The sequence below is a fragment of the Octodon degus genome, unplaced genomic scaffold, assembly GCF_000260255.1.
Source record: "Octodon degus isolate 3935 unplaced genomic scaffold, OctDeg1.0 scaffold00285, whole genome shotgun sequence".
NCBI classification, from domain to species: domain Eukaryota; kingdom Metazoa; phylum Chordata; class Mammalia; order Rodentia; family Octodontidae; genus Octodon; species Octodon degus.
This window is the reverse complement of record NW_004524861.1, coordinates 830,514-844,675: the sequence shown is the minus strand read 5'-3', so window position 1 is coordinate 844,675 and position 14,162 is coordinate 830,514. Positions and strand designations below refer to the sequence as shown.

General features: G+C 46.2%; 1 protein-coding gene across 5 annotated transcripts in view; it reads left to right on the top strand.

Annotated features, from left to right (window-relative positions):
• The window catches only part of Vstm4 (V-set and transmembrane domain containing 4), an 88,759-nt gene that overhangs the window by 51,375 nt on the left and 23,222 nt on the right, over window positions 1–14,162 (top strand). For 4 of the 5 annotated variants that reach the window (XR_002819296.1, XM_004646963.2, XM_023707257.1 and 1 more), the window contains exons 6-7: window positions 4,275–4,381; window positions 5,738–5,799. Coding sequence is in view for 4 of the 5 variants with exons in the window: in XM_004646963.2 (XP_004647020.1) it covers window positions 4,275–4,381; window positions 5,738–5,799 (169 nt within the window). In the remaining variant the exon portion in view is untranslated. Of the gene's footprint in view, window positions 1–4,274; window positions 4,382–5,737; window positions 5,800–7,048; window positions 7,249–14,162 lie in introns of those variants that run through there. The other variant, XM_023707259.1, reaches the window with a different exon arrangement.

The following is a 14,162-nucleotide window of genomic DNA, read 5'->3' as shown; positions in this document are numbered from 1 at the left end:
GCATCTCAGTAAAAGGGACCCTCTGCAGTGCCTTCCCGTGATGCTGTGGGGCGGCTGAGCTTGGGCCCATAGGGCAGAAGAAGGCCCACAATAAACAAGGCTGCCTCACCCAAGCCATCCAACCCATCAGCTTCTGTGGGTGGAATTTGAGTCCTAGCTGTCCCAGTTCAGGCCACAACAACTCCCATTAGAGCACATGACAGGCAGCTTGTGCTGGGTAGGATAGCCCTGCCCACCCACAGGAAGGAGACTGGCAGATATCCAAGGGTGCTTGATCTGTGACCCGGGTATGCAGGCAGAGGTGGAGTGGACCTAGGGAACACTGGGGTCCATGGGATGGTTGAGAGCCTTGGGCTTGGACAGTTAGCCACACCTCCCCACATCCTTGAGAAAGGCCGGCACAAGGACAGCCGTTTGATGGCTGAGGGACATGAGAGGGATGCCTGCTGTGGTTCAACATGGGTGTGCTTTGATCTCAGGGTTAGTTACTAAAGCAGCATGTGGCTGTGCGGATGCATCTTCCTTATAATTATGTCCGTGTTTTTCTTCCTCTGTCTACTTCCAAACACTCCCAGCCCTAGAGCGGAGACAAAAATTCCACTTGGCTGCCCACCATGCCCACTGACTCGAGAGCTGACATCATTTATTCCAGACAGAGTCCGGGAACTTGTCTCCCGCCCACCCCCTCCCAGTCTACTCCTGGGCCACGATGGCACTTGGTCTGGCCCTGAGACCCAGCACTTGGCTTGGCCCTTCCTCCTCCCATCAGCTGCAGTTTAGCAGCTACAACCTGTGAACCTACACAGATGCAATGCACTCGATGTCACCTTTGGGTCTTTTCTCTGTAGAGAGCTGCTTTAAGCCCAGAGCAGCTCTTGTGGCTCCGGCTAGACTGACATTTTCCTGTCCTAGTTCTGTTATCTGGGCGGAGCCCCAACTTCCGGCTTCAGGGCCAGCAAGGCAGGCTGACTGGATCGAGTCCCACATCTCTGTCTGGCCAGCATTGTTTGGAAGGGCCTGGCCCCTTCCAGCTTTCTCAGGGTAGAAAGGCTGGAGACTGGATGCCTGGCCCCTGTCACAGCAGCTTGCCCAGGAGGACACAAGCTTGGCAGTTAGAGTACTATTGCTGACTTTGATATCTGCAGAACATCCGCCCTCAGAATCTGTACGATGCCTTGCAGAATCCCAGCTGCTGTTGTGCCTGGTATGCAGGGGTCTGCTGCTCAGGGTGCAGCCTCTCCTATTGTGGCCTGTTTCATTTGCTGCTGGTGGGGTTCTATCCCGCTATATATCCCTTACAGGAGGTCTTCTGCTGGTCATAGCTCCAGCAAGGGCTGGCATCTCTTCCCTTTCCCTTGGAACATGGGTCCCCCAAAATATCCAAATAGTAACAGCTGATGGGAGTGTTCCCCGTGGAAGGCTCACACTGTGCCTGCCCGCCAGAAGCTGGAGCTAGGTGCTAGTTAGCTGCTTCCTGCTGCCTTATTTAAGTGATGCTTTCACCTGACCTTCATCATGACCCTGTGAGATTGTTAGCCAGGGCTAGTCAACCTCTTTTGTTGATCATGGGTGGATCTTTGCCTGGGCCACTTGAGTTGGAATGGTGCCAGGATTAGAGGGGTGGAGGGACTCAGAGGCAGATCACAGAGGAGTGTTGGGTCAGCAGATGGGTGCTATAGGACACGGTGATGCTGGACACAGGTCCTTGCCGGCAGCTTGTGGCCTGCAGATTCTGGGTGACAGAGGGGTCCGTGTGGCCTCAGCATTAACAGGCTGGTAGGGGAGCATGAGGTCAGGACAGGGCACAGGCAAGCAGGGCCATGGGCCTTTGTGCCTTCTGCTCAGATTTGCCCTCAAGTTCATTAAAAAAATAAAAGTAATTAAGAGGAAAGAGTTGTGGAAATATTTAGAAAGGTAGTGGTTTGGTCCCAGTAGGTTTGTTTCCTTTCATCTCCATGCTTGTCATTATGATTTTAAAACATAAACCTTTGTTATTTTATATGGGAAAGAAAAAAAAAAATAAACGTTTGGAGAGTTTGAAAAGCTCCAGAACCACGCTGTACATGTGTTTGTATATTTAAGCAATTCCGAGAGTTTCTAATCCCTCGCTTGCTCTTAGTGGTCAGCATTTTGTAAACCTGCGTTCCTCTCGGCTCTTGGGGAATTTGCACAGCTTCTCTGTACTTAAGCTAGGGCCAGTTAGTATTTCTGTTCCCAAAGAAAATAGCCCGTGCTGGGGGTGTCTGGGTGGGAACTGCATCCTTGGGTTTCTTCCCACACTGTGTGATTCATTCATCGTTTGTTTATTTTTAAATACAGAGGACGGTTATTAGAACGGCCTCTCTCTTATTCAGCACATGTATATATTCATTTACCTTTAATTGTAAAGCAATTCAGAAATAATTTTCTCTGTCTTGTCTCACATCTGTTTAGGTTCTTAACTCCCCTGTTCTTGGAACTATGACTATTAAATGCTTGTGACGATCGAGAGGTTCTTTTTTATGGATATGCAAGCAAATTCTAACTTGTGATTTTGCCATGTATTTTGCCCTGGCAGAGCAAGGCATTACACACAGTGCCCAGCACTCGGCTTCTCTCAACACCACTATCTTTGCTCACTTGGTTGCAAATCCTTCCTCCTTCCTTTCCCAGCGAAGGAGGCACCTGTAGATTTTCCATGACCCGCTCAGCCAGCCCACAGCTCAATAGTAGTCGGGCTATTTCTAATCAAATGCTTTTATAAACAGTGTAGTAAGCAGATACGGCAACCCACACAGGTAATCCCAGCACTCTGGGAGGAGGATCACAAGCTCAAACCCAGCCTGGGCATCTTAGTGACTTATAGAGCCCTGTCTCAAAATAAAAACTTCAAAGGGCTGGAGATATAACTCAGTATGAAGGCCCTGAGTTCAATACCCAGTATTAAAATAAGTAAACAAATCATAACAACAAAATGAATAGCACAGTGGCACCTAACCCTATACCTTCTGCTCGCATCATCTCACACACATGCACAGACACCCCTGCAGTGAACCCCCACAAGAGGAGCTCTCTGAGCCCCTGCGATGTTGACCCGTGCTGCTGAGCTGTTCTCAGGAAACCTTCCGCTCCTCAACCTCACACTCTGGGACAAAGACTGCTGCACCTCGATCTGATTTGGAAAAGTAGAGGCGCAGTCGCTGTCAGCCTGGCCTGCTCTCCCAGGAGGGAGTGTGAGCATGTTGCCCCATGGAACAGAGCCTCTGCTTCGGACCGAAGCCGCCCATGGGTGCCTTTGTTCGCTGGATACCAGCAATGGGCCACGTTCCTGCGGACCTCCAGAATATCTTCACAGGTTGAGGAGGGAGCCTCTCTGGCAATCACACCCACCTGGTTGGAACCTGAGGACAGGCAGTACCAAGGGATGTCCCTGTGGGGCATGGAACCAGTGGGAACCATGGAACCGTCCACCCATACGGACCTGAGTAATGTGGACAAGCTGGCTCCAGGTCCCTCCAGGGAAACTTGGACTTTAAATAGCACCTCATAAATCACCGATAGGCCACCAGAGGAGGTTTGTGGATGCACTGCACCTAGAAGGCCAAGCATGGGGCGGCTTGTGAGTGTTTGCTCTCTAGGAAGAGCGCTGCTCAGAGTGCTGCTGGCACCTGTAAGCCTGCGCCGCCTTTGCTGTAATCCAAGGCTTTTCGTGGCAACACTGGATTAACACAGATAACACATGCAAAGACACTCAGACTGCAGGGCCTGGCTCCCTGGGTTGGCCAAGTGCGTAACACAACCTTCTTGGGGTGAACTCCCTTCATCTGTGCAGCAGCAGACGTGCTGGTGAGCACGGGGACCCTGGATGTCCTGGCACAACCTTCAGAGCCTCCTCAGTGCTGACAGGTGCTTTGCATGGGCAGGAATCTCAGGTTTAGCAGAGCCCAAGCAGAAGTTTCTAGTGGTGTCTTTAGTATGCTTCGGTATGCAGCCCAGCCAGCCAGTGTGACCAATTAAGCTGGGTAAGCCGTCCACCCATATGGCCCTAAGTAATGTGGACAAGCTGGCTCCAGGTCCCTCCAGGGAAACTTGGACTTTAAATAGCACCTCATAAATCACCGATAGGCTCATCTTATTGCCTTTATCTTGGCCAAGGCTGGGTCCCTGGAGAGCGGTGTGGAGCCGCCCCGCCTGGCCGTGGGACAGTCCTCCTTACACAGCTGCAAGAGCTCTCAGAAATGAGGGCTTTGTAGCAAATCAGCCTTTGGCTTCACCAAGCCCTTTCTCTTCTACAGCTCAGGGGAGACTGTAACTAGCGTGACCAGCTTGGCACCACTGCAGCCAAAGAAAGGCAAGAGGCGGAAAGAGAAGGTGGACGTGCCCCCTGCAGTCCCTGCCAAAGGTGAGGGTGGCTGGGGCTGACGTGGGATGGGGATGGGCTGGAGGGCGACCTTCCATGGATCGTGGATGGGCCATCCCACTTGGCTTCTGCTCAGGACTGATGCTCCACCAAGGGGGGATGGGTGGCCCAGAAGAGGTTGGAGAAAGTTCAATATCCACAGAGAAATCTACATAGCATTTCCCTGTGAGCTTTTATTTATTTGTTTAAATTTATTTATTTATTTATTATTTACTTGGTACAGGGTCTCGCTATACAGCTCAGATTCATAGTGATCTTCCTGTTTTCAGCCTCCTCAGCACTGGGATTATAGGCATGTGCCACTACACCTAGCTTAAAGGAACTTTTTTTTTTTTTTTTTTGGCTGGCTCAGGCTGCCTTAAGGGCAGGTCTGGTGTGGCATGTGTAGCTGGGGATCGAACCGTGGTCCCTTGTGCCTCACTGAGTTTGTCCAAGCAGGCACTTTATACACCTGAGCTAACCCACAAGTGCACCCCCCATACACCTGTAAGCTTTTAAAATGTTACACATGGTGAGGAGTGTCCAGGGGCTGTTTGCACCTTTCAGTCCACTTCCACAGAAAGAAGGCTTTTCAAAGATGCACCTCTGGTATGCAGTGCCTTTTAGGTTTGTTCTTAGGATACAATGATAGCTATTCGGTGATTGCAGTCTCCATGTAGAGCCCCATGAGTGAGGTGTTTTCCAAGCCTTAGGAGAACCAAGGCTGCCTGCAGACAGTTGCTAAGATAACTGGGCAGCTTAACTGCCCATACCTCAAGAGATCTTAAATACAGTTGGGAGGACAAGGACTTCCAGGTGTGCCATGTAAGATGCATAGGGTAAGATGTATCTTTCTCCATGCCTCATGCTTAGCAAGATGAGTCCAGAAGCACCTTGAGGTGCAGGCTCCAGCCATGGGTAGATAATACCCTGCCTCTTGGAGAGTTAGATCACAGAGCTGGGCTTTCAAGGCCAAGGTCGAATCTCAAATAGCTCCTGGGTGGAACGACAGAGAGGGTCTCTCCAGTGACCTAGTGGTGACCTGTGTAAGGACCTGTCATGGCTCTCCAGGTCTGTGAGCCAGCAGGACAGAAGTCCCCAGGAAAGGGCCCAGTCCTAGCACCCAGTGCACCAGGACAGATGCAGAGCTGTTTTGCTGACCCAGCCCAGGGAGAACTAGATGTGTCCAAAGGCCAGGGAGGACCCCTAGCCCATGAGGAGCAGCCTGTGGAACCTTGTTCAGAAGCTGGGGTCCTTCTGTGCAAGGGTCCTGTAGGGGTCACCTGTGTGATGCCACAGCAGGTGGGCTACCGGGGACCAGGAGGAGGAATGAGCTAAACCTCTCATCTCCTTCTGCAGCCCCCATCGCTGCCTCGTTCCACAGGCCAAAGCTGCTGAAGCCGCAGAGGAAGGTCACCCTGGTAAGTGACTCTGCTGGGCCATCTTTGTTCCTCAGGCCTTGAGTGTGCCTCAGGGCCAAACAGGTAGACTCAAAACATGCTGAAAGTTCTTGGTACTTCTGTCCCCAAACTCGTGTGCTCTCTCTCAGCTCAAGTTTTTTGAGTCCCCGACTCAGTTCCTGGAGTGTCTTCAAAAATCTAAATAGAATTCTAAATTCTACTTTTCAAAGCCAAGTGGGAAAAAGCCATACTCAGAAAAGTAGAAATTAGAAAGCGATCCAGCTTGTATTGGCTCCCCTGTTAACTCACTCGGAAGGACCCTGAGATTTGTAGTAGGGTTGCAGGGCACACAGTGTCCCACATGCTCTTCTCCCCACCTTCTCTGCACGTTGGCATCTTACGTAGCTAAGGTGTCTGCCCAGCCAAGACCTCGCTACCAATATCTATCTGTTACCTACTCAAGCCTTCAAGCCATCTCAGCAAATTTTCCAAGGATGTTCTTTTTCCATCCCTGGATCTAATCAAGGATATCACATTGCATGTAGATGTTATGCTCCTCATTTTCCTCCAAACAGGGTCAGCACCCCCCCCCCATCCTTCCCTCTGCTCCTCCCTCCCTCTTCTTTCCTTTCTTCCTGGCAGTCATTTTTTAGCATGCCTTTTAATTTGGCTTTGCTGGTGCTTAGACATGAAGGTGTGGATCTGGGGAAGACCAGTGTTAAGGCAGAGGTGAAGTTTCCTTGCTGTTGCATGGTACAGGCCTTGTCATACTCATACAGTGGCTGCCACCATGCAGGACGCCCCCTGAGGCTCCCAATGGACACCTGAGCCTGCAGGCAGTGCTGAGCTAAGCCCTGTTCCAACTTCATTCTCCTATACACATGTATGTACCTACAGTAGAGCTGACTTTATATATGGGGCACTGTAAAGAGATTAATGACAACAGTGATATAGAGTAGAGCAGTTGCAGTGTATTATAATACTGTTCTGTATTATATGAACACGTGATTGCACACATCACTGTGACCCATTGTGGCATTTCCACACCTGCACACATCACATGCTGATCCCATCCGCTCACTCTTCTGCCCTTGCACCCTCCTTCCCAACCCGTCTTTCTACTTTCAGGTCATCTTCTGTCCCTTAGTTTGTGTAGAGAAAAGAGAACTTGCGATACTTGCCTTTCTATGTCTGTCTTGCATTGCTTAATATGATGTCTTCTGGTTTCATTTGTTTCCTTGCAAATGACAAGGCCTCATTCTCCGCATAGCAGGTAATCTTCCCCATTGTGTACATGGGCCACATTTGTTCTCCTCCACCTCCCGACTGATACCTAGGCTCGTCTTGATTCCTCATCATTGTGGACAATGCCACTGTATCAGGATGACCGGAAACACACCAGATACTTACATTTCAAAACTGGGTAATGACACATGCCACAGGTCCCCCTCAAAATACTCCCCTGCTCTTCAGGTGCCCTGTTCCCACAGTTCTTGCCACTTTCTGATGCAGTTCTTGATGTCTTTATTTTTTATTTTTCAATAATTTTATTGAGAAACAAATAGCAAAACCAATTGCTAGCACAGTTTCAAAACCAATTGCTAGCACAGTTTCAATAATTAATACATTGCATATTGTTGTCTTAGTGGTTATTCATTGTACAAGATGCAGACATGATACCTGTTCACAAACACTATTCGAACAAATCTCTCTTTTCATTGAATTAAGAGAATGCAGCTGTATATCTATCTTAACTATTTTGAATATACAGATACAAAATAGTCCTTCATTTGTATCCCCTTTTTTGTTTAGTTTTGTCAGATATGGGTATTCCATTGTCATTTAAATATTGTAGGTGCAAGAATTCAGCGAAATATTCTAATATAGTCCAGTAGACCATAATAGTATTGGGTTTTCTGTAGGACTGGCAATGTCAGGAGTTGTTGACTTGAGTCTTTTACAACTTAGCATATTCATATGACTTTACTTTTTATACTTCATTTTTATACTTTTCTGCTGGATGGTTATGACCAAGATAAAGCAAGACCTATATAACAAGAAATGTAACTTAGGTACCTCACAAGGTCAGTCAAATCTCCTCAACGTCTTTAGCTGTGCTGCCCTGATGTCCTGAACTCGTGGAAAATATTTCCCTTTCACCATCTTCTTGACTTTGGGGAAGAGCTGGAAGTCCCACAGCGCCATCCAGGATTAGGCTGGATGAGGGAATACTGTCCTGTTTCTACTTCACAGAAGCTGCTATAAATTTTTGATCAATGAGACACCATAAGAAATACAGCAATTGTTTAAATTTTAAAAATTATTACAATAAAAACTGTTATGAGTTCCCCTCAAAATGGTCAAGATGCTCCCCCTCGCTTTGTTCTTGGCCTTCTGTCTTCTACAGCAGTGTTTTTATTTAAGCATTTGTCATGTTTTCCAGGCATCCCTTGTGAACATGGGATTGCAGGTTTCCACAAGAGTGGCTTAAAACTCAGCCAATTAACTCTTAAGACTTGTTTACTTTTGGAGTTTCCCTGTCACTGTCTTTAGGCTGAGGATGACTATAGGTAACTGGAAGTTTACCAGAGTTTATCAAGGCTCAGAAGGGCCTACTGTGTGTCCTGTGAGTGTGGTGTCCCTCTCGGCCTACAATTAAGGTTCAGGCCTCCAAGCTCCTTTCCTGTACAAAGTCTGCTTTTCCCTTGCTGGGCTCTGTGTGCTGGAAACCAGTCCCAAGTCCAGTTCACAGCCAGGAGAGTCACATCCCCCTCCCTCAAGGGACAGGGATTAGGAATTGTGATGTGCTAAAGCCACCCAGAAATCAGTGATTATTTGGGGGAGAAGTGTTAAGACTATTACATATTCACCTTTTCCTGCTCCATTTGCTTGTGGTAGTGCCTTCAGCCCATGAAGGTGGTGGCTTCCTGCTTCTCCCAGGCCTTCCGTGGACGCCACTTGAAATTCTTCCCCAAGAAGAAGCTGTCCCTTCTCGTTTCTCACATCCACCTTAATCCCTTGGTGTCAGTACAGATGCATAGATATTTAACATTTCTACTTCTTAGTCATATTGTGACTGGATAGCTAATGTGGTTCAACAGTTGTATGTGTTGGTGTGAGAGAGATTGTCCGCGGTGCTTACCGAAGTGTCTGCATACTGCAAAAGGCAGGCTCTCGAGATTCCATTGGCTGGTGTCTTCTTCACCCCCTCATATTTAGTTCCCAAAATAAGATCCCTCACTCCCACTCCAGTTTTGCATATGAAGGCACAGAAACTTAGTCTAGAAAAGTGCGAGCATCCTACATCTTCCTGGGGGAGAGAGTGTCATCAATCTTGTGTAGAGCAGCTTCCTCCAGTCTACAGCCTAAGGGACCCCAACTTTCCTTTCCCCATTAAACATAAACAATAATCACTTGTGCAATTCTTGGGTGCAAAAATGCTGTCTGAAGCATCTTTTGCTGCCACTCATCAAAAGACTGCATTCAAGAGCATTGCTCAGAAACAACTGCTCCCAATCACAAGATTTCATTATTGACATTTCTCCGTGCATGCGTGCATGTGTATTGGCTTGCTTTCCTACATGGGGACTTGGGACAGGAAATTCTTCATTTTCACAGAAAGTAGGTAGGGGTGCTTAGATACATTTCAAAAGGATTGTTTTGTGGAAAGACTCCCAATAACAGTTCTTCAAATACCAAATTATCCTTCGATCACTGAAGAGAAGAAGGCATTGAAAATATTTTGAACCTAATTTTCCAGGAGCAAGTGCATTTGGCCAGTAGTGAACACTGATAACAACTCATCATGAAGAAATGAGCTGACCTCCACTGGGCCTCTGAACAGCAGTTTAGAATCAAAAATACCAGGCCCAGCGTCTGCAGATTTGGTGACTACTAAGATGTATTTTCCCTGGGGCAGCGCTGACCTCACTCTCAGGGTGGTCAATATCTATCTCTGGGTCAATAAGTCTTGATGGAGGCTGAACCTGGAGGCAGAGCCACTTGTTGACTTATGCAGCCATAGTGGGTAGTTCAGCAAGCAACGCAGAGATGTTTTAGGGTACAGGGAACTGGCCGGGTGCAGTCAGGTGCTGAATGCCATCACTGTCATGCTTTGTCATCTCCATCTCATGTCAAACAGTGCTTCCTGCCTTCTGGCCTTTCTTCCTGGAAGCCAACCACCTTCCTCAATGATACCACACAGTGAGTTTTGTGCAGATAGCAGCCCTTCCTTGTGCATCTGCTGGGCACACACTTCTCTTCTGGGTGATTTATGGTTCTGTCTTACTGCTCTGAACATGACTTTATGTTTGGAAACCCTCACCCCCGGGATGACCAAGATGGTGTCTTCTCTTGTGTTTCCAGGAGGACAGGGCAGTTTGCAGGAAGCATGGCTGGCAGAGAATAATAGTGGGGAAAGCCATAGAGAGACAATAGCACTTTGGAAGCAAAAAGAAGGGAGAAAGGCATTTTAGACTTTTTATAATCAAGGAGCCAGAACAGCCCTTCTTCCCTCTCCCCTTGTTTGTTGATGAATAAGTCACAAGCAGCAGCGTACTCTCCTCTGGACAGCAGTTCCTTCCTGAGTGACCCGCAGTGCAGCTGCTTCATCTAAGAAGTCTGAGTGTGGACAGTGACGGGACAGGGAGGGAGCCCCATCACAAAACACAAATGGTGGGCAGGTGTGGCTCAGTGGCAGTGTCTACCAGGTGTGTGTGAGGCCCCAGGTCCCCTCCCTGCACCAAACACCAAACTGAAGCCCTTCCAGTGCTGGATTCACAGTGTGCTGTTCCTGCGAGTGGGAATTGGCTTGCAGAGCTCCAAAACCTGCCAGGGCCCCAGAGACCTCCTAGTTTAGCTCTCTGCCACTTGGCTCGGGGGCCAGGGATGGAGTTTGTTCTTGTCCAGGCAAAGCTGTCCATGCTTTTTTGCTTCTAAAGAAACAGAGAGATCCAGAAGCACATTTGATTTTGATTGCATTAGGCCAGTTATTGATTTAGAGGCTGAGTAGAATACAAAAAATACACAATGTCTGTGATATGGAAGCAAAACCTCAGACTTCAGAGGATGGGGAAAAAAAGTGGGAAGCCAGAGTTGGAGAGGACTGTGGTAGAAGCACAAGGTGAGATGAACCTCCTATTCTGCCCCTTTTGTGCACCATCTCTCCTAGCAGGTGCCCTGGGGCCCTCTCTGTGTGGAATTAAGTTTCTCACACACACCATTAGGTGAGGTGGACAAGTCAGCTCTCTCCCCACCCCATCCTCTGAGGACAATCACAACAGTTTGGGAGGCTGAGACAAGAGGATCACAAATTTGAGTCCAGTCTCAGCAACTTAGCAACTTAGTGAGGATCTTGCTTCTAAGTGAAGAAATACATAGGAATGTAGTGCAAGGCCTTGAATCTAATCTCTTCAGGACAGAGAAGGGGAGAGAGAGCTTTCCGGCACTCTCAATCAGATGGTGCTCTCTGCCCTACTTGCATTCTTTCTCACTGAAACAGTCCATCCCCTGTGCCCCTCAACCTGAAAAGGCTGCACACAACGGACCACAGGCAGTGCAGGTAGTGGTCCTGCCCGGACTGTGTAACTGTGCTCCAGTACTTCTAACATAAAGCTTATCATCTCAGCCATCTTTTTTGTTTTGTTTTGTTTTTGATACAGGGAATTGAACTCGAGACCATACACTTGCCATGTAGGCACTGTACTGCTGAGCTAAATCCCTAGCCCATCTCAGCCTTTTTAAAGCATACTGTTCAGTAGCATTGAGTCCATTCACATTATCCTGCAACTGATTTCTAGAACTCTTCATTTCCTCAAATTGGAATTTTGTGCCCATTAAACAGCAGTGCCCTATTGTCCTAGCCGCCTGCTATGGCTTACATCTAGATTTCCCACAAAAAAGCTTCTTGTGGTCATAGGTGGGGACTTTTCAGGCTTGGCTGAATCTAGAGTGTGACATTAGGATGCGTTCATGCTGCAGAGCCAGGGTCAAGGGCACTAGGAATAAGAGTTATGAATTCTATCCACCCTAAGCAGGATAATATATAAGGGGTAGAAAGAGGTGTGACTATCCTTTATTGTTTTACTGTCTTCTGCCCACCATAAACCAGTTTTCCTCTTTGATGTCTCTCAGCAACACTATCATGCCTTATAGCCAGCTGATTATGGACAGAAACTGTACAAACTCTGAGCTAAATAAACCTCTCTTCTATTAATTTTATTTTTTTATTAATTTTATTGAGAAATAAATAGCAATGAGACAGTTTCAAAACAGGTTAGTGGGACAGTTACAATAATTAATACATTGCATATTGTTGTTTTCATAGTGGTTATTCATAGCACAGGATGCAGACATGATATCCTGTCCAAACACTATTAGTACAAATCTTCTCATTGAATTAAGGGAGAGTAGCTATATATCTATCCTAACTATTTTGTATATATAGATACAAAATGGTCCTTCATTTGTATCCCCTTTTTTGTTGAGCTTTGTCAGAGATGGGTATTCCCTTCTGATTTAAATACTGTAGGTGCATGAATTCAGCAAAATATTCCAATATAGTCCAGTAGTCCTTAATAGTAGTGAGTTATCCATAGGATTGGCAATGTCAGAAGTTGTTGACTTCAGTCTTTTACAGCTCAGCATATTAATATGGCTTTACTTTTTATACTTCATTTTTATACTTTTCTGCTGGATGGTTAGGACCAAGATAAAGCAAGACCTATATAACAAGAAATGTAACTTCGGTATCTGACAAGGTCAGTCAAATTCCCTCAGGATTTACCCTGAAACCCTATACCGAAGTTTGTAGATCCTTTGTCAGTGTCAGCCATGTGGATGAGCAAAGACCATTGCTTGAGTAATTTGCTCTTTGTGAAAGCCTGAGAGAATGTTTTCTCTCCATGTGACTCTCCTTTGGGACACTCTACATCATCGATCACTTTCCTCTGTGGCCCCATAATCTCCTTGATCAGAAAATTTGGGACATCACTGAGTTACAGGATGTTACAGTACAGGTTCTCCTATGTCCTGAGTCCTGAGACCTTGAATGGCTAGGGCTAAAATGTTGGCTGTCCTTGCAGCCCTTCTTTTTACTAATTTTTGGTCTGCCAACTTAAGTTGTTAATCATTCTGGTCTTCTAAATATGTACTGCTTCTAATGTCCTATCAATTACTGCTATACTGTCTCTAAAGTAAATGTTTTTTTTTAAAGGGTAATAAATGGAAACAAGAGACAAGAAAAAAAAATGTCACAGGACTATCCTGCTACAATGCTGTATATGGTTAGATTTCTAAATTTCTGTGTAAAAATATGTAATTGTTTATTCCTATTCTTTAAAATTTTTTTTATTTTTTATTTATTTTTCTTTTCTTCCATCAGCTTTACACATTGAGTATTTTGTCTCAGCAATGAGAAAAGTAAATAACATACTCTCCAAATGGTGACTCCACTCTGCCTCAGCAGAGAGTGAGGTGATTCTGTGCATCTCTAGATGCGGAATCACACAACATTGTCTTTTGGGGGCTGGCTTCATGCAGTTAGCAAAAAGTACTCAAGGCACACCCCTTGTAGCACATGTCAGAATATCTGTCTTTTCTTCCAAGGAAGAGCATGCTCCCATCTCGTAGACAGACCTCATCGTGTGTGTCCATCCCTCTGTCCTGGACACAGACACTTCCCCCTTTTTACTATTGTGGAAGTCACAAAGATGGGTATAAAAATATCGATATAAAAATATCAACTTGGAAAAAAATCCATTTGAGCCTCTGCTTTTAATTTTTTTGTATGCCTGGAAGTAGCCTTGTTGAATAATAGACTCGTCTACTTTTAAGTTTTTGAGGACCTGCCACACTGTTTTCTAAAGCAGCCTGACCATTTACATTCCTTCTAATCATGCACAAGGGATCTGAATCCTTCACATCCTCCCAGCACTTGTTGTCTCCCTTAACTCTTTCTCCTTTCCTTGCTTTCTTCTATTTTAACCTCCCTCCCTCCCTCCCTCTCTCCCTCCCTCCCTCCCTTCCCTCCTTCCTCCTACCCTCCATTGCCATCCTAATGGATGCAAGGTGATATCTCAGGTGGTGTTAATTTGCATTTCCCTAGTGACTGGTGGCATTTCTTTTTTTCTCTATAATTTTATTGAGAAACAATTAGCAATGAGACAGTTTTAAATCAAATTCGTAGGACAGTTTCAATAATTAACACATTGCATAAATTCTTCCTAGTGGTTAATTGCTGTACAAGATGCAGACATGATATTCTATTTACAAACATTATTAGAACAAATCCCTCTAAACATTAAGAGAATGTAACTATATATCTATCCTAACCATTTTGAATACACAGATACAAAATGGACATTCATCTGTATCTGCTTTTTTTG